Source organism: Candoia aspera, chromosome 5 (genome assembly GCF_035149785.1).
Source record: "Candoia aspera isolate rCanAsp1 chromosome 5, rCanAsp1.hap2, whole genome shotgun sequence".
NCBI classification, from domain to species: domain Eukaryota; kingdom Metazoa; phylum Chordata; class Lepidosauria; order Squamata; family Boidae; genus Candoia; species Candoia aspera.
In genome coordinates this window covers 47,043,355-47,064,637 of record NC_086157.1, presented here as the reverse complement: position 1 = coordinate 47,064,637, position 21,283 = coordinate 47,043,355, and the positions used below count along the sequence as shown (strand labels likewise).

The 21,283-nt window shown below is 37.7% G+C and overlaps 1 protein-coding gene across 3 annotated transcripts in view; it reads right to left on the bottom strand.

Moving 5' to 3' along the window:
* Positions 1 to 6,725: 6,725 nt before the first annotated feature.
* REPS2 (RALBP1 associated Eps domain containing 2) overlaps positions 6,726 to 21,283 on the bottom strand; it is an 84,314-nt gene continuing 69,756 nt past the window's right edge. For 2 of the 3 annotated variants that reach the window (XM_063305138.1, XM_063305139.1), the window contains 4 exons: positions 16,254 to 16,331; positions 14,570 to 14,718; positions 11,832 to 11,937; positions 6,726 to 10,645 (listed from right to left, as the gene is read on the bottom strand). In XM_063305138.1, the coding sequence (XP_063161208.1) occupies positions 10,577 to 10,645; positions 11,832 to 11,937; positions 14,570 to 14,718; positions 16,254 to 16,331 (402 nt within the window). In that variant the 3' untranslated portion in view covers positions 6,726 to 10,576. The remainder of the gene's footprint in view (positions 10,646 to 11,831; positions 11,938 to 14,569; positions 14,719 to 16,253; positions 16,332 to 21,283) is intronic. The other variant, XM_063305140.1, reaches the window with a different exon arrangement.

Here is a 21,283-nt window from a genome sequence, read left to right as displayed (position 1 = left end):
CTTCTCCCCAAAATAGAATCACTTATAATAATTTCTTCCTTAGTAAGTTGTGTTCTCCTCTGCTCTTCAGGCTGTCTAGATTCTGTGCTCTTCTTACAGGGCTTGTTTTGCTCTTAGCTTTTCCTTCCTGAGTCCAGCTTGTCATCCCTGCTCTGAAAATTTGATGCAAAGTAGGTTCCACTCATTTCTCTGCAACTACTATAATCTGTGTGCTTAACAATGACAGAATGGGAGCAGCATATAAATAATTGGAAGCAACCCATATAGCTGATGTCAAAGTAGGGAGGTCATTATACTGTTGCAGCTTTAAGTTCTATGTTTCCTGCTGTGGCTTTGGCCCATTAAGTTTTACAGTGCACTTTTTGTTTTCCTTGGGATAATTCTAAGGGAGCATTCCCCACCCGAAAGGTCTCCAGATTTGTAAAGTATTCTGAGAGTTGAAATTTAACTACAGTCCATACGGAAGGCAGTAGTTGTGGAGGATGTGCCTAGGAAAAAGAAGGAAAGGAAGAGCATTTCTACTGCTAGGGCAGCTTCAATTGCATCAAAAATATAAATGCAGTTAGAAAGAGGATATTATGGTATAAGCTTAAATTGAGGGGAAAGCTTTCTAAGAGAACAATATTGTACATTCCCCCAAGAAAAGAGCAAAATATAGTTTTCTTATTTAAAGAGATCTGAAGGCATATGTTGTAGACCCCTCAGGGAAGCAAAGCAGATCTGGGTTCAGCCAGTGTCTGGATAGGAGGCCACTGGAACCCTTCACCCATTTATTGTCTTGAGTTCCCTGCTGTGAGAAAGCAGGATATAAATGTCGTTAATTAAATCCAGGCAATTGTTTAAAAACAACACAAAAGAAACTAGTAAGAGAAAGCTACAAACACGGTTGCTTCTGCAGAACCATCAGCTGAAAAACTGCAGAGATACTCGATTCATCTGAGCAGTTTGATGCTAGGAACACAGCTATGTGGATTTCTGCTCATCTTTTCTCCAATGACAGCTGGTGAACATCTGTTCTATCACCTATTACTATGTTCTTTGCTATTTTTTAAGAAAGTGAACAGAGCTACAGATTACTAACAGGTTACACTGTGAATATATAAACACACAAACAGCAATGTAGATAACCCTTTGGTGGGCACAGGCTGACAGCATTAAGTGGCTTGAACAACACAAACAAAATTCATTAATATAGTATCTAAGGGTCTTGCATTATCTGGGACTCTTTCTTTCTTTCTCTTTCTCATTATATTATGCCTTCTATTCAGAGCTCAAGGTGGCAGATGTACAGTATCATTCCCTCCTATTTTTCTCCGTAACAACTTCTGAGTTAGATTGTGTTGACATAAACTGATCCCAAGTCCCCCAGAGAGGTTCTATAGCTGGTGATTGACTTGAAACTGGGTCTCCCTGGTGCCAGTCCAATGCCTTAACCACTGCACTGCACTAGCTCTCATTGAAATGATTAAGCACTGCTGAGAATTCCAATTACATTACTATCCACAGAATATTATTTACTTATTTAGAAAATTTATATGGCTACCCAATACAAATCAGTTTAAAACAATATAATTAAAGACAAACATAATAAACACAAAATACAAAAGGTGAGGCATCTCACACATCACTCTCAGTCTCCAAACTCATCTACATCAGGTTTCATTAACAACCCAGCCCTAACATCTGAGGGAAAAGCCAATTTTTTACAGCCTTCTGGAAGGCCAAGAGAATCAGGGCTGTCCAATCTCGGGGTGGGTGGGGTAGCTGTTCCACAGGGCAGGCACTGCAACAGAAAAGGCACATCTCTGGGTACTGCAAGATGGCACTGTTTCACAGAGGGGAACCAGAGTTTGCCCACCCTGCCAAATCTGGTGAGGTGGGCAGAAAAAACTGAAGGCAGGCAGTCCTGCAAGTAACCTGGACCTATGCTATGTAGGACTTTAAAGATGTAGCACCTTGAATCACACCTGGAAACATACTAGAAGCAGTGCAGCATGGTGTACCCAATACTGCACATGCTGCTGCATTTTCGACCAGTTGAAGCTTCTGAATGTTGTTCAAGGTCAGCCTCATGTAAAACACATTGCAATAATCCAGATGGGAAGTGACTAAAGTGTGATTGACTGACAGCAGAGCCTCCCAATCCAGGAACAAACACACCTGGTGCACAAGATGGATTTGTGCAAAAAACATTCTATCCACAGCTGCCACCTGCCCTTCAAGCAGGAGTCATGAGTCCAGGAGCATCACCAGATTGTGGACCAGCTGTGTCTGGAGCAGTGCTACCACATCCAGAATTATTGATGAACCAGTTCCAGAACCAGGGGTCCTGAAAACCTGGAGACACTCAGTCTTGTTAGGATTGAGTTACAATCTGTTCTTCCCCATCAAGACTCTCGCAGCCCCCAGGCATTGGGTCAGCACCTCTACAGCATTATATGTACAGCCTAGGGTAGTGATGTACAGCTAGGTATCATTAGCATATTCATTATGACAGATGACCTCAGCCTGTGATTTCAGGAGTGGAAGAGTCAAACCCTGAGGCACACATACTACAGATATCTAGGGTTAGACCTCTGTCCCCATTACCAACAACAACTAGAACCAGCCTCGGAAGAAGAACTTCCACAAAACTCCCATTCTCAACCTCCTAAGCTAATCCAGAAGCATACCATCATCAGTGGTATCTAACACCCCCAAGAGACATAGGAAGAGAAGAACAGATGCACCACTCCCATCCCAAACCCTCCAGAGGTCATCCACAAGCACATACAATGCTGTTTCGATGCTATAGCCTGGCCTGAAACCAGACTGAAAAGGGCCCAGATATTTCACTTCCTTCAAGGCCCTTTGAAGCTGGGAGCCAACCACCCTTTCAACAATCTTTCCCCAAAAGGGAAGGTTTGAGACTGGACAAAAATTGTCTAATACTGTTGAATCCAAGTATGGTCTCTAGAGGAGGGAACGAACTATCTCCTCTTTCAATACAGGTGGAACTTTCCCTTCCTGCAAAGAAGCATTCATCACAGCTTGGATGCAACGTCACCTCCCAGGAGGCCTTAACCAGCCAGGAAAGATATGGGTTTAAAACACAGATGGCAGAACTCACAGCCCAAAGGACTTCCTCAAGTTGAAACACTTCCCGGATAATCAAGCAAGGATATGCCTCAGTCAGTTCCACAGGACCTGCCCAGACAGAGTCTAGCTCTGAGCAGATCCGAGCAACTTTAACAGATGCCTAGAATAGTTCTCACAGAATCCGTGCAAGGGTTCCTCCAGCCCTTTTACCGAGAAGGGCTCTAGTCACCTGAAACAGTGCTGTTTGCTGGCCATCTGCAGATGTGATAAGAGTGGAGAAATAAGTTCAATTTGCTGCTCTTATTGCCACAGGCTAAACCTTAATAAAGTTTCTTATCTGTGTTTGGTTGTCTTCCTCCAACAGTGCTCTAGGTATCTCTTCATCTCACAGAATTCCCCTGAAAACTGAGGGGAGGGGTCAGGGAGGGACAGAGTCCATACAGGTGTGATTCAATCTGAGACCATTTTCACCCACTCATTCCAAGCTGCAACTAAGGCTTGTGCATTAGAGCCTCAGGAACAATTCTAAGTTCCCTCTGGAACCCTACTGGGTCCATCAATCACCTGCGGTGAACCAATTGGATAGGCCCTTCCTCCCTGCAGAGGGGGTTAGCTGCAGGGACTCCAAGGCTAAGAGGTTGTGAGGTGTCCATGACAAAGGACTGTCAGTATCACCCAACACTAGATTATGTCACCATTGCCTAAGGCAAAAACCAGATCTAGTGTGTAACACTCCTTCCTATGAGTAGGATCTCCAACAACCTGGATCAGGTTGCCATGGCCATAAACCCCCAAGCCACCTCTGATTCTGTGCCCAGAGAAGGCATGTTGAGTTCTGCCAGAAAAAATAGACTAGAAAATTCCACGAATTGGGTCACAGTGTACCAGGGAAGCTACTGTGCAGTATGGAGGCTGGTACAGCAGTTGCAATCCCAACTGATTGCTTCAGCCCAATTTCACAACAGTGACTTCATATTTGGCTATGTCTGATGCAGTGCCCCTGAAATCCACTAATGATTCTCAGATGACAATAGCCTCACCCCCACCCTTGGCCCAGGATTGTAGCTAATGCCACACTTGAAACTCAGGAAGGCAATTTCTGAGAGGGGAAACCCACCACCACCATCACCCCCCATCCCAGCCAGGTTTCAGTAATGCATATCTCATCCATAATTGGGTCATGGATAAGTTGAGCATTATTACAGGCTAACCTTGCATTATGTAGCAGGTGGAGGCTGGGACCACAGAAGGTTTGAGAGACTAGGCCTTGGGGTTCAGCACAGGAATATGACATTGGCATTAAACAGTGAGGCCATCTTCCCTGAGAACAGCCTGCCCCGTCTCCTACCATATCTCCCCATATCCAATTGGGAGAACAGTGATGGAGTAGTAAGGAATAAAAGTGGACCGAATATGCTTAAATCACTGCTAATAATTTCTACAGGAGCCACAATCCAACCAGCATTCCAACCAACACAAGGGCTCTTCTCCTTACACTAGGAAAAAAATAGGAGTCTGCACAGGGGCATGGAGCAATTGGAAGCTCTGGCTGGAGTACTGACATGCCACAAAAGCATGCAAATACAATCTAAGAGTACAAGCTACTCCTGGGGTTGTGCAGGAGAGAGCTGACTAGTTGGTTTTCACAGCACCAGGTAACATGGTGGTGATATAAATGGACCACTTGGAACCATTGTGATTCATTCTGGAAAAGCAGCATGAGGGCATTAAGAATCCCAACGAACAGATGAAGCTGGAAGTTGCTGTTTGAATGCAAGCAATTAGGTAAACCACAGAATATTTATATCAAACACAAACAAGTGAATACCTGTGCATTTTGTTACCATGAAGTACTGAGAAAGGGATATTGTATACTAAACAATCAAAGGTCTTACCAGGCAATTGTTAAGGAACCATATTTTAAATATGTGGCAAATAAAATAAAATGGCCCAAAGCTTTAAAAGAAAGCTGGCACAAATAATTAGAATACCAGGTTATCATCATTCTAAATTTTGGAGTTGGCTGGCTGGGGAACTCTGGGAGTTGAAGTCCACACGTCTTAAAGTTGTCAAGGTTGAGAAACCCTGCCCTATATATTTTCATGCTTCCTTTTGGGAATGTGATAAAGTTTGCATCCAGCGTAATGGTAACGCAGCCATTATAAAAATTCAGTATAGTGAAGTTTTGGACAAAAGTTTAGTTTATATTTGCCTGGTATGTGTTTGGAAGCATACTGAGGCCGGTTTACAATCTTTAACAAAACCTGATTTAAGCCTGGTCTCCTGACATGATTGTGAATAAGTTCTGGAAATTTCAGATCTTTCTCTTCCTTCTTTTTAAAGGGTCAATTCCAATTAAGCAAACTGACTTTTAGTCTCTGATTGTAAACCATGTACTTGCAAAATATAAGGCATTCAGATTTAAGATATCTTATTTTTGGCTTGGTTATCTTGCAATTATCTTGCTACTCTGGTTGACAGAGCTTGACACTTCTTAAGAGAGAACTTCAGTGCAGATCCTTTAGTGCTTGGCCTTGATCATCAGCTAATTCATGTTTTATCACCCACCACCAGTTTTTCTTGAAGAAGTGATTAATCACACATCCTTATTTTCAAGAACTATAATTATACAACTCTCATGACAGGCTTCCCAGATCTGATATTTTAATTAATTAGAAAGAGTGGAGCTGTTATACCTTTGACAGGGGTTATACATTTTGAAGATGCTATGACTAGCTTTTTTTCTCCTTGCACACCATAAATTTTATATTGTGAATTGAAAGATTAAAATGTAGTGCAGAGGGGGATTGCTTTACTTCCTTGGATCTACTAGTAATAGTAGTTGTTCTGCCCATTATCTTTGTGCCATTAGTTACTAGTGCAGGAAAGTCCATAGTGGCAGCAAGAGGTTGCTTTTAAAACTTGGAGAAAAGTGAAAAAAGTTGGCTGCTTTCACAACCATGGTAAGCCATTATTTGTTTAATGTGATGTTCTAGGCTGAGTTCATCCAACATGTTCAGTCATAAGCCAGGGTTTATAGGCAGCAGTGACCAGGTTTATAAAACATGCTAACCCCAAACTGAAGCACATTATGATTCAGTACAGTGTGTTACCCTAACCATCATTATTGCACTGAGAGAAGAGTCTGCTGTTTTGTTGTGCCTGCTCTTACTATAGAAAATAAAAATATTTCTATAAATTGAAATATTCATCCAAAGCCTATATGTGTTGTATGCGCTAATGGATGTGAAAATATTGCAGAAATAATTTAATTAAAGATACATTAGTGGTAAAACCTGTGACCAAATAGTGTCAGATCAGTCTGATATCCAGCTGCTAACTACTGAATAGGTGATTTCAAGGGCTCTGCTGTTTCTTAGAAAAAATTTTTTTTTGAATGACATTGCTTCAGACACAGAACATATTTAGATAAATTATTGCCCCCTTTAATTTTCAATGCACTGCTGTATTCATATATTCTGGATGCCAAAATACTTCATATACACAGGTATGTACATATTACTGCATCGTATTTCTGAAATGACAAAGAATTTACTGTGCTTCTCTTAGCACAGTATGGCAGCTTGAAAAAAATATTGTAATGATCTCAAGGTTGTTTTATACTAAAAAGGCAGTAGAGGAACAAATCATAGTACATAATTTTATTAACACAGTATCATCAAATAGCAAGTAAAACATATTTTTATAATGTTAATCACTTGCAATAATCATGCTCTAGCAAAATAGATTCTCTTATTTCATAGAGTACACAAATTATTTACCAGTCTTTCCTAAATAGAGCTAGCAACCAAAATATTTATTTCAAAGTAGATGTGTGCCTGTGCTAAACACTCAAGATTTGGCAGTGTTACTCCTATTCTAAGGCTATTCAAAATGCAAGAATTTCTTTTCCAAAGTATTTTCCATAAAATCTTCATCAGAATTAAATTCAATACATAGTCTATAAGAAATCAAAATTGACCACAGACCATTCTAACATAAATAGTATTTACACTGTGAAGGGAAAATACGTAACAACGTTAAAAAAACAAACAAACAAACCTATTAGTTCAAGTGTAATTCATTTCTTTTCCTTCCATTGCCAAAAGCAGTTATGGATTCAGAACATGTTTGCCTGCTTAGTTAAGGTAGAACTCTCCCCACTCCAAAAACGAAAACAAAATAACACCTATCCTTCCCATTCCAGTTACTTAGAACCTTTATGTTTTATTTTCTACTGGAGCTGCAATGCAAAAACTGACACCCATGCACATCCTCCAATTGTTGGTCCCCAAAATTAGCCTTTTTCTTTTTTGCAATTCAGGGTTTTAAGAGCTAAAATTGGTCCCTTAAAGGCTTGTGGCCATCCATTTCACACCTTAATGAAATTGCCCAACTTACAGAAATGGCCCAAACGAGCCTTGTTCCTACCCACTTTCGGAATGTGGCCCTTGACACAACAAATAAAGCTGACACAAGGTGCACACCCCTGTAGTTGGGATTCTAAACATTATTTTAAACACACACATATTAGAACACTACAGTTCATGTTCCAAAACCACAAGGTTGATCATGCTCATAGTGTAAAGTCATTGGAGCCTAGTTTTTTTTTTTTTACTTAAAATGAGACCACTAATGAAAATTTTCTATTATATAAGCAGCTTAAGTATTTATATAGCAGCTTATTCTAGAAGACATTTAACTATGCCGACTTCAGAACTGGCATTATTCCTGACCCTTGTTTTATGCACCTTACAGGAAGGAGGTGACTGTTTCTGAATCTTGTATGTACATGTCATTTTTGAATATGGTCTATTCTACCTCTTCACTTCTGTTGGTGCAGCAATGATAGGAAAGTTTCCTGTTGCAACACTGGCAAGAAGCTGTTGAGAATCGATGGAGAAGTGAGGTGCTCTAAACCACACTCCCATGGAGTATACATCTGACTAAATAATTGCAATATACTAGCAGAAGACTACTGATACTTAAAGGGATACTACTATCAATTGTTCAGAGGGAATTTCTAAATTTATTGTTATAGGCAATAATTATTCTTGTTTCCAAAAAAAGAGAACATGTATACTTGTCTAGTTAATTAAGTATTTTTGCACTCATGAAGTTTAGCTAAAAGTTGAAAACGTACCTTGAAATGATTAAACAGCTCTATATTATACATAAGACTTTCAGATTCCTATTTCAGAAAACATTGTATAAATACCAATCAAGACATTATGTTTCATGTCCGCTTGAAGTATATTTAAACTGGTGAGGTTTGTATTGTAGTCTTATGTAAAAGTTTACATAAAATTACTCATTGTTTAAGATTTATATACTGAGCTCCTAGGAATGTTCTTTATATGGTTAGTGTGAGTATATTAATTGATTATCAAAATAAAATTATGAACAAGTTTTGCAATCTAAAACTCAGCTGGAGGATCTGTTAACTTAACCTGAGTTTTTAAGTGTAAACTTAATTTTAAACCAAGTGTACTTTGTGTTCATAGGAAAGGCTTCTTATTAAAGTCAGATGTCTATGCAGTATATTTCTGTGACCACCACTTGACAGCATTGCTTTTTATACAGGAGTCTTCTTGTCTTGTGATGCAGGGATTAAATAAAATCATGTGTTACAGATGTGATTAGGGCCAAGAACACAATTAAGATTTTCTTTTTGTGAAAACAAGAGAAAGCATATCCTGGTTAGTTTAATGGAAATAGGCAGGATTTTGTGATGCTGGATTGTACTCTGGCTTTACAAGCTAATAAGACTTGGACTTTAAAAATGAATAATATGGGCTATAAAATGAACCCTGCTGTTTCAGATCCACAGACCATATAATCCCATATGAAGTTTTAACAGTAGCCAGCTAGCTGCTTTTTGTGAGTAAAGACAACCTTATCCTGTTGTCCTTCTTAACCCAGGAGCTGATGTACTGTAGCCTACTGTCCTGAACACTAAAGTTCTAATGAGGTAGCATGGTCAGTATTAGTTATATACCTATTCTTGTGAATTGATTAATCTCCTTTACAAGTAATCTAAATCATGAGGATATTTTCCGTAATGAGCAATGATTTTCAAGAAAAATGAAAATTTTTATCAATGATAAAATGCTTTACTAGCTGCCCCTTTCCCTAAAGGATCACTTTCCTTGTGGTCATGGTAATGCCAGTATGAAAATAATCAAGGAGTACTATATATTTCAATGCAAGCCAGACAATGTGGTGCATTCTTACACCCTTGTACCATGTTTCTATTGGGTTCAAGGGAATTTTTCGGGATTCAGCATGCTAAATGAATTGATAGGTAACAACAGACCAAGATATTAATAAAATGAGACATTAATCACAAATGGAGGGGAAATGACTTGTGGACTCTGGTGATAACTTCAACAGTTAAACAGGAACAATTCTATATACAAAGCTACTGTTTTAAATGAGATTTGTGTTAACCTATAAATAATGACTACTGGTCTGCTGCTAATATGTTAATATTTGTTGTAAGCAACAGAACAAATCTTTCAGTGTTGCTTTTTTTGTAAATGATTTGATGAAATTTAAGTAGCAAAATGAAAAATTTATAACTGGAACTGATGTAATGAACAACTACCAAGTCTATTGGGCTAACATAACCAACCAATGAACAAGAATGCCTAGTAGTTTCATAGCACACAGTTGTGAATAAGTGACCTGCTATGACACATTTCTTGCATTTGGCCACTTCAAGGTATGTGGCCTTCAAGCAGCAGCTGCAGCAGCATGAAAAAACACATGACTTGTAGGAACAGTTTACAGGTAGTCATATGGTCTAGCCACCTCATGGTCTGGGATAATACCCCATCCATCAAGATGCCATGAACTAGATTAAACTGTGGCAGGCCATTCTACATTGCTTCCCTCAAGACTGCAGAAGAATTATGGCAACAGTGGCAGCATGTCAGCTTCAGGAAACACACAAGAAATTAATATGCAGTGGTAAGTTATAAAGAGAGGAATGTGGATATATTGTATCAATTCAGCAAGATTTGTGCTTCCTACCAAAGGTGATCAGTATTCATAAAACGGGAGAGGGGGGAGGGGGGACCAGGAAGATATTGTACATGATAGGTTCAATGTTCCGTAAATGCTCATGGAAAGCATATGAAAATAGTAGCTAAAAAACATAAGATAGCATGAAGCTAAATATAAACTAATTTCTTGGAGACACACACACACACACACACACACACACACTTTAAATGTCCCCTCCCTGCCCTTTGGAAATAAAACAAGGATGGAATTCGAATAAGATATTGCTGATGGATCAGTGGGGAAATGGTCTATGTATAATGGTTGACATTAGGATGGTGTGCATCTTCTTGCCAGTAAGGTATCTGGTACAAGAAATGGTGAAGAATCTGGCAACTATTTTTTTCAGATGAAGCTGCCTTATTAGAAAAAAAAATACCAACATATTATACAAAGTGTCATGTTTCATAGAACAAACTGTGTGTAAAAAATGTCATAAGACAGTTACAGGTCGGTGTTGCTCCAACTGAGTTTCCAATGCAATTCGTTCCTTGTGAACTTCCTAGACAGTGTAAATGATATAAAATAATTAGAGGGCAGCTTGGCAGAAACATGCATATATAAAAAACAATCTTGCTTTAAAATGCAGATTTATGAATTCTTTTACAATTTCTGAGTTTCACTATGTGTCCTTTCAATAAACTACAGCAATAACAAAATAAACTGACACTCAAATGTTGGATAACTTGGTCTGTTAGGGTTACTTGAATGTTCCACCATCATTGCCCTGATTTTTCAGTTTAGTTTACATTTTGATTCCTCAAGAAGTTAACAATACAACATATTAAGCAACACTTTTCCCCCCAAAATATGCTTTGAGTTCCTGTAAGCAAAAGGATGGACTTCTTTTGATCTATCTAGCACTATTTTGAACTCTGCTGTAATGCTGATCAGCTGAATGCAACCATTCATAAAGAGTTTCAAGGACCATCATTGCATTAACTCATCTTGGTTAGTAAATATGAAAGAAATGCAGTCAGTTACCCAAGTCAATCACTCGGTAAGAAGTACCACTGAAAGGAAGATTAACATCCATAACATCCCAGATACTGTTTTCCACAGATGTAGGTATAAAATAAATTATATTTCAGAAATGGTAGTCTCACAATTTATATTTGCTAATTTAAGGGAGTTCCTTTGTTATCTTATTTGTAGGAAATTGACTTATTTGCAGTTAAGAAAAAGAATTCTGATGAATATCTTATGTGCTATATATATACTAGATATATTAAACACCACAACCCAAAGTATCACTGAAGCAAGGTATCTTTTGCTTCAAAAGGTTTAGTTAACTACAAGGAAGACGTGTCTTACTTTCCACTTCAAATACATTCTGAATAATGGGATTGTATCTGCCAAAAAGGGCATTCCCTCATCACATGTCAGGAAAGTCTTAACTGTTTTTTAAATGCTAACATGTATTCATATAGAGGAACGAGTGGTGGTAGGGTTGCTTCTCGTTCTGTCAGTGTAGAAGATGGCATGGGGATATAGGGAACTCATTTATATTTATCGCTTCCATAAATATATTTAAGCATATTCAATTCATGGAAGGTCCCTTTTCAATCCAGTTCTCATCTACCCATTCTTCTATTTCAAGAAGGGCATTTATATTTTATATCAATTCTTACATTTTCTTTGTGTACAAGTGCAGAAAGATCCACAAGAGAGGCACAGGCATTCCTTACCTTCAGTTGTTGCTGAAGTTCACTGTTCAGTCGAACTAGCACTGCATTGGCTTCTTTGTTTTTACGGATAGCAGTCTGAATAGCTTTCTTCTGTTTTGAAGACTGTCTGCCAGAGACAAAGACAACTCCTATTTTTAATCAACAGGACATTCTAGGTGATTGACAAAAAGGACATGGGTGTGCTTAAATTAAAGCCAAACAAAAAAAGGTGGGGCGTGCACCTTTACATATGTAGCTCCTGTAGAAAGTAAGTATAAATCAACTAGTGCTAGGATCCCCAATCTGATATCTAATTTCCCAATAGGAGTCTCCTTTGTGCTTGCTTCTTTACTACCTGACTTGTTATCTATCTATCTATCTATCTATCTATCTATCTATCTATCTATCTATCTATCTATCTATCTATTTTTCTACCTACCTACCTACCTACCTACCTACCTACCTACCAACCAACCAACCAACCAACCAACCAACCTTTTTCTTTAAATTAAAAAAATAGGAAGCTGGTCTACTGCAAAGCAAAGCATCAGCCTCTAGAATCACCTTTATTTCTAAGAACTTGGGGCCCAAAATAGACAATATCCTAAAGTCTCCCTCAGATCTTTCTGGACTGACATGTATAGACTTGTCCATAAATTGTATGTACTGCAACATTATAATGTAAACATTTTTCCAATTCCAGGTTTTAAAAAGGCTATTTCCCTAAATATCCACCAACCCAGTTTGAGATCACTCCAAATGGAGGGATCTCTAATCCAACATGGTGATGTACTGAACTAATTGCCCTCTCATTATTATTATTTATTTATCATATTTGTATGGCCACCTATATCACTAGATGTGACTCTGGACAGCATAAAACAAACCATAAATCAGCAATAGCTACATCTTCTATTTACTAAGGGGCAATCACTATGATAACACCTGCTTTAAATGCAAATATGCTCCCCAATATAGAGAGTTTATATTATAAAACAGACTTATAATTTCTATTCTATTTCTTTCCCCTCAAAACTTTATTAAGAATATTTGCATCCAGATACATTTGTTTTTCCTTATTAAATAATTCTTCGTTATTTTTTTCCAATTCAAGCAGTTTATGTATTACAAAGAAGTAGGGAAACAGCCTCATGTGGTACAGAGTGGTAGGCGGCAGTATTGCAACTGAAACTCTCCCCACAGCCTGGGTTCAATCCCAGTGGAAGCTGGATTCTCTCTCAGGTGGCCGGCTCAGGTCGACTCAGCCTTCCATCCTTCCGAGGTTGGTAAAATGAGTACCCAGCTTGCTGGGGAAGGTGATGACCGGGGAAGGCAATGGCAAACTACCCTGCTATAGTCTGCCAAGAAAATGTCGCAAAAGCGGCGTCCCCTCAAAGGGTCAGACATGACTCAGTGCTTGCACGGGGGACCTATCACACAGGGAAACTATCTGTTATTATATGCACTACTACATTTCCTACTTCTTCTTTATAACATATAAATCTGTCCTAAATTATGATGCCTTAAACTAAAACAGATTTTTCAGCAGATGATCCTCTGGACCTTTTATAGCTTTCTATTCTACTTTTTTTAAAACAAATATATTTACAATTTTATCTATAAAGGAAACCAAAGAATGAAGAAAACAAACAAAAACACTAGGTAAGCAGAATTCCTTCTGAGAGGCCTTTTACAGTTCTCAGTGAAGTGTTGGCTGATCTTAAATGACAACGTGAGCCAAGGAGGTACTTTATTTTGCAAACACACGCTTATGTGAAAAAGAGTCCTTGGTTTGCTCTCTCTGTCTCTCTAAAACAGAGTGGACAGTTTGAGCTCTTGAATCTCCCAGTGCATTTTCCTGAAAAATTGATAGTCTCTCCAACTGCCTTCTCCCCCATCTCTCAGCATTCTAGCTGTGGAAAACAAGGTGATGACCGGGGAAGGCAATGGCAAACTACCCTGCTATAGTCTGCCAAGAAAATGTCGCAAAAGCGGCGTCCCCTCAAAGGGTCAGACATGACTCAGTGCTTGCACGGGGGACCTATCACACAGGGAAACTGTTTAAAATATGTTTATTTTAATCAATAAAATTCAAGCATTTCCCTCTAATTTATTATGCCAGTAGGAAATGCTTCTTTGTAAGTGAGGCTCAAACAAGAATATTGCTTGCAGATCACACAACCAGTTCCAAGGAGACTTCAAACCTTCCACATTGTTCACTCCCCCCCCTCCGAATACCTACACCTTAAAAGGGTGTGATTTACAGTAGCTCCTTGTGTCTTAGAACATTCTGGAAAAAGCAAGGACTGATGCTGCACATTCAGTGGCTTGAAGTGCTTCTGTGCATATCAGTGCTACAGCACATTTCCACTGTCCTCATCTGTTAACTGAATTAGAAGCCTGGAAGGGACATACACTTTTTCTATGCAGGCTCTTGCAAAACATCAGTGTTCTCCACCCACAACTGAACCATGGATTAACTGTTCTCTAGAAAGTCCTCTGCGTAGTCCAGAGGGTAATATTTTAGCAGCACAGGCATTTTCGCAGTGGGTTTGCATTCCCTAACCTACTAAGAACAAAGCTGTATCTCTATCTGTTTTTTGTGTATTGTGTGTTGTCCTAAGAAGAAACATTTTCGAAGTAGCTCACTTGCACTTTCTCCCATATTACTTTTGAAGGAAATCTAAGCCCCTCTATGTTGTCACAAAACCCACACCTCTCCCAGTTTCTCATGTCGTAGCATAAGTCGGCCCTTTTACTTTGGAAGTGCATGGTGAGATTTGATGGTAGGCAAGGAAGAGGTGGCTGCGCTTTTCGTTGGAGAAAGTTCCTGGTTCTCCAGCAAGTGGCTTTCAGGTCGGAATTTCCTGTGAATTGGCTTTGATGGTAGCTGAGTAAGTACAAGGTCCTGTGAAGTAAAAAGAAAAAGTACACTTTTTTTTTTTTAATGTTTTTGTTAGACATTTCAAAGAAAATATATAAACATGTGAAGAAATGAATAGGAAAGGTTCTTATGGCATCCATGCTATGAGTCAGTACAGCATATGCTTTATTAATGTGTTCTCAGACCAAAAAACTTTGCCTACCCCAGCAATACATTTTGACACTGGCATGATACAGAGATATTTCTGCAACTCTTTGTTTTGGACTGAATCAATATTTCAAATATTAACTGAAAAATTAGACTAAAAGTGAACACTTAAATGAATATTCCTTGAAATAAGAAGTGGAAGATATTATGGAACGTATGTTAGGCAACTCATAAATGAATGCATTTCAATATAAATACAACACAAATACAAATACAATACCAACACTCCAGAGAAAACCAGCTTTGTGGAATCAATTATTTTAACCTGAAAATTAATTACAGTTGAAAAACACCTGTAATTAAGGCTTCCAGTCCCTATCTTGCTAACTTTAATGGAACTATCTATAAAAGAGAAATATTGCACCATCTTGTAGAATATTATGTGTTCAGGGCATTTCATTAATCATGTGTTTATCTGGCAGTTTGCAATTGCTGCCAACCTGTTGATTCCAATCCAAGTATCTTACTTGAATGTTCTGGCAGGGATACTACGTTTTTCTAGCACTGGATTCACCTATATACATGGGACATGGACTCCTTCCTCCAAATAATTCATCTTTGTAAATGCAACATGATTTGTGCTTGAAATATTGTCAAAGCAGTAATCACCTGAACTTAAAAAAATACATCTCTCCTCCAAATTCATTACTATATCACTCCATTAATATACTATTATGTAATCCTTGGAAAAATTCCTTACTCTGATAATTCATTAACAATGGGAAAGCCTGATTCTTTCCATAGAAAATAGCAATAGAATACTATTTTAGAATCTATTTAAAAATAGATTCACTTCTTTTCTTTAGGCCTAACACTGAAATGATCTTTTCTTGGATTCAAAATTCTGAAAGATTTTTGGATCCCTGCTATATTTCAGCCAAGAATGGTATAAAGAACATGGAAACAATTGGGCATACAACTGTGGATTTTATTAGCTTTTTGATTAAGATTGCCATTTTGACAGATTTATATTTTCTCAATTTTTTTCAGTGACCAAGATAAAAGTATTATATGAGTGTTTTTTAGCTTTGATATTTTCTTTGTTCCATAAAAACAGAATGATGATGATGATAATAATAATAATAATAATAATAATAATAATAATTTTTATTAAAACTAATTAAAAATGGCAAAATGACATAAAATTTCTCAAGACAGTTTTCTGTTATCTTGCAAAGGGAACGTAAACAAGATTTGAGGAAAAAACAATAAAGAACAATGCTGAAGCTATCTATGACATATAATGACAATTTAATTATTCAAAAAAGGTATATATGGAAGTATACATAATAATTACTTTTATGGATCTGAAAAGAGGACCTACTGCTGAAGATTACATGATATGTCCTCACCTTTTTTGCTGGGCTGCTTTCTTGTGATGGGGACATGTTCACAGGCAAATGTGAGTCTATTTCAGAGTCTTGTTCTACCTGTAATAATGTGAAAACTTCTGTAATACCAAAAATAGCAGCATGCTTTCAGTCTTAGTTTGGGTATCCTGGTAGAATGGGTGGCAAATGATGAAATGATGGTATGATGCAAGCTCTGCCACTTTTGAACATGCATTGTGACATAACATGACTCTACGCAGGGTTTCTCAACCAGGGTTCCATGGAACCCTGAGGTTCCACAAGAGGGCACTAGGTGTTCCCTGGGAGATCACAATTTACTTAAAAAATCATTTCAAATTTGGGCAACTTCACATTAAAGAGTTAAGTTTCATTCTTTATTTTTAGTTTAAGAACACTGTTAATGCATATTTACAGCCCTACACATGAAATGAATTTAGTAATTTTGTAACTTCTGGCCTATATTTGAGCCTGAATGTGCAGGGGTTCCCCAAGGTCTGAAAAATATTTCAAGGGGTCCTCCGGGGTCAAAAGGTCGAGAAAGGCTGCTCTACATAAAGGGTAGAGCTCATCTCTTAATGCTGATTATTGGATTCTGAAGATGCCTTTGATATTCAGTTTTTAACATCCCCTCACACAGTAATATGACTTTAAAAAGGACAGGACTTCCAGAAATGAGCTGACTTAATTTTTAAAGGTTGGGAAGTTCATTCTGCATCCCAATTAGTTTCCTGAATGCACCCTTTCTCCCATATATTAGGAAAAGATGCTTTTCATACCAGTTTGCGGTGTGGGGAGAAGGAAGAGGAAACAGATGCTGTTATCATTTTTACACTGAGAATAAAACCTGGCTCCCTCTGTGAGAAATTCAGAGCCAAGGTTTTGTTTTACATATTTACTGCACTGTTGTAATGCCTGACATTTTGGTAGTGTATATTGAAATAATGGATACAAAAGCATTGTCCTATACAACCACAAGTCAGTTGTAGTTTTGTGCACTCTACTAGAAATCTCTACTGAATAAAGCAGGACTTGCAAAATGCATTGTCAATGAACCTGCTAAACGATAGCAATTTGTGCAATACCAGGACTTGATAAAACAAAGTTCTTGCTACAGAAATTTTATTTACGTGATGAGAATACTATGAAGGTTCACATCTCATTTCCCCCTTAGCATTAACAGGAAGCAAAAGTTTACTTCCATTAAGAGTTTAGATTTGTGCATTTGATCACCATTGGATACTTGGAAAAAGCTTCAAAGAAATGAGTGATGGGACTTAGATGTGAAGTCTTGGGGGGAAAGAAACCAGAATGATTCAGAAACAAAATCCCAAGGCATTTGTTTTCCTTTGGAAAATGTTGGAAAAAGTAAAAACAAAAGAAAAAACCTTCCAATGAAGTATTTACTACTAAAATAAGGGTTAGAATAAGACAAGAGTTTATTCACTGTCATCTTTTACCCCTTCAAAGTGTAACAGGGAGATTTTTATCTAGAGCATGAGAACACTGCAGGTCTATATAGAGAGGAGAAGCAGAACTCTCTTTGTGCTAGTGTCCTGGAATATGTTAATTATTGGGGCTGTACAAAGTTTGTGAAAATGATTCTTCACAAAGCACATTACAGTAAGTGATGTATCATTCCTCAAAGTGTTAAAGCAGCTTTAGAGCTTCTTTAATATCATAGTACTGAGTTAGCTTGATTAACTGAAAACTACCAGCTTCAGCGTATGCTAAGAAATCAATTTGGTTCAAAAGAAAAGTACTGAAAAGGAATATGAAATGAAGGAAATTGGATACATGGCTGTAAAAAGTGAACATTTCCAGGGATTCTGCTTGTTTTTGCCTTCAAAGTCTGGCTGAGTAAACCAGGTTAACACTTTGTAGCTACAGAGCTATTACCCCTTTTCCTTTTCTATTTATGCAGCTTCTTTGGCCTTGTAAATTATTTATCTTCTAAAAGGTTACTATATTTCCATAATGGTTTTAATTCCAGTTATATATTGGGGAGTTGTACGCTGGTCAGAGTCAGTGGATTGGAGTAGCCTAGAAGCTCTGGAAAATAAATAAACAATTTTCCTGAAACCCCATGTAATAAAATATTTAATGTTTAAAACTTTCAACACACATGCCTTACATGAAGTGAATAAGCTGTTGAAGGATAACTTCATTTTCTATTAAAAGTATTTTGAATACTTGAATAAAGTAACCATCAAGTATTCCATAAATACATTCCATGTATATGATAGCAGTAATACTATCCATCTCATTTTCTGAACTTTCTCAATTGAGTATTTTATTTTTCATCTTTATCTTTCAATCTAGAAAACTAGAGCATGTAGATAAATGTTTAGTAAAAATGGGAAAATGCTGGAAGAAAGGTAGTGGGTAATTTGTGCTGTATTGTGAGGTTTCTGTTATATGAAAGTGAAAGTTGGGTATGCCAGGAGAAATATAAAAATTGAATACAGTGGCAATGGGGTGCATAAGAAGTGCATGTAGTAAAACAAGAAGAGATAGGACAAAAAATGGATGCATGTTGAAACATATTTATAAGATTTATCAACTGACCCATTGCTAAGACTCTATGTGGTGTAAAAATTGAATACAAAATTACCATTCTCCAGAGGGCCATTAGGGACATACTTGCCTTGGGGATTAAGCTGTTCGAAAAGAGGAAAACAGCTACTGAGAACGGCTGTTTCTTTGTTCCTTCATGTCATATGTCCTGACAGACCTTCTCTGTTCACCTGAGTCAGGCAGGCAGAATTTACTTGGGATATACACAGCCCTGAACCATATAGCTAATTAAGGATGCTGTGGGCTGACAGTACTGAAGGCCACAGAGGTCTAGCAGAACAAAGATGGTTGTGATCCTTCCATCCATGACTCATTGCAAGTTATCAATCTGAGCAACCAGTGTGGTTTCCATCCTGTACTCTGACCTGAACCCTGACTACTGTGGATCCAGATAATCTGCTTCTTCCTAGAGCCCTTAGTAACTGACAGCCCGTCACTTTCTTCATAACCTTCCCCAAGGAGGAAAGGTTGGATTTGGGGGAAAATTGTCCATCATTTCTGATCCCAATTAATGTGGATTGAATACAAAAGCAAGTGGTCTGTCTGTCTGTCTGTCTTTAGGTGGTATGGTGATATAGAGAAAATGAATGAGGATTTAATAGCAAAACCAAATATATGAAGAGTGTATAAGCTGAGAGAAAGAGACAATCAAGAAAGTTGTGGTTGGATGAAATTTATGAGATCTTCATAAAGAGAATTTAGAGAACAAAAGGTAATGCATGGTGGAATCCAGGATGGCTTTCAAGGAACAATATGGAGAGGTATAGTGAATGTTAGTGGAATAAACTAGATTTATAGGTTGTGGAGTTTTTTGGTCTTACCATGCTTTACATAATGTAATACAAATGGGAATAATGTGATAAGCAAGGTATATATATTATATATATACTAAGCTGATATTTAATACATAATAGATTGGATATTTAAATTGCTACCCAACTTCTTATGACTTTCCATTCCTGATTCTAATTACAAAGTCTTTGAAATCCAGAAATCCAGAGATGTTTATTCATTTTAAGAAACAGCATATAAAAATAAATTATGAAAAACAATGATGGCCAAGCTGCAACCACTCTGCTTTCAGAGTAATATATTCCACCTGGGAACGTTCAAGTCAAAACCTGGAAAAATGGAGCTACATAAATGAATATTATGCATCCCTATTTTAAATAATAAAATTAACAGAGATAAACATAAGGAATATATTCTAACTGGTTGCTATATCCTTAAAGTGCCATCTAGTGGAAGCTGTCACAGCATTTTAGATTAGAACGAAGCACCCATATGGTCACTACCTCAAGCTAAAGCTGGCAATTCCAAATGTGTTGGAAGAGAATTAAAAGTAGCCAGCTGTAGAGCACACATGAGAAAAAGCAGTCACCTGGATATTTTTGTTACTCTTACCCTGAAATCTTACACAATACTCATCTTTATTTGGAAACTGAAAATAGGTTATCTACTTACTTGTGTTTTGTTTTGTTAGATTGGAACACAGAGGATTAGAGAAACAAATTGGATTTTAACAAATTATTTTCTCATAAAGAGGGATTGATTGGTTCAATAGGACTTACTCCTAGATAAGCATTTATGGCTGGGTTGTATTGTACTGTCAGCTGCTTAGAATCAGACTGAGATGGCATACAAGTTACAGCAAATAAACCAATAAGCAAACATTTATGATTTCAGCCTTTTAAATTATGCCATCAAGGGCTGCTTCATACATTCATAAGAATCATATATGCAGTCTAGTCATGATGATGGGCCATAGCAACCCAAGCTGTCTTAATTTCAAAAACATTTGAAATTAATTGTGCCTATGAAGGCACCTGGTTGTCCTGAATGAATACACTTGTTCACAACTTGTCCATTCAAGTTGTAAACTTAGCATGGACATTCTTCCTCCTACTCTGCCTGCTTGGAAAATGATTCAAAGTAATTTACTTATTTACTACATTATACATACCACTATTCAGGTGGTATAGAAGATGGCTGCTGTCTTTTGTACTAATTTTGTTAGTTACTGCGATGTCTGCCAAGGTACCCCCATCTAGGGACATTCCACTAATACACTGTATGAGATGTAACCAGGATGTGGAAAGCAATGGTTTTAACCTGCCTATCTAGGAATAACTGACTATCTAGAAGGACCCCCAAGTTATAACCTGATCCTTTGGGGGTAATGTTATCATATTCAGAGTAATCATTTGCGCACATATAGTGTCACATCATTTTTGAATACCCTATAGCTCAATCTTTCTAGGATTCAGCTTCAGCTTGCTTCTTCCCATCCAGTTTCATACAGCCTCTAACAATGGGGCAGGACCTTCACTGTATCACTGAGCTGGGAGGCAGATGTATACAGATATTGTGACACTCACCCAACCCACTATACATGCCAAGTCCTCTTATGGACAAGTAAATCATAGATGAATATGGTCTTACTACACATGGAACCA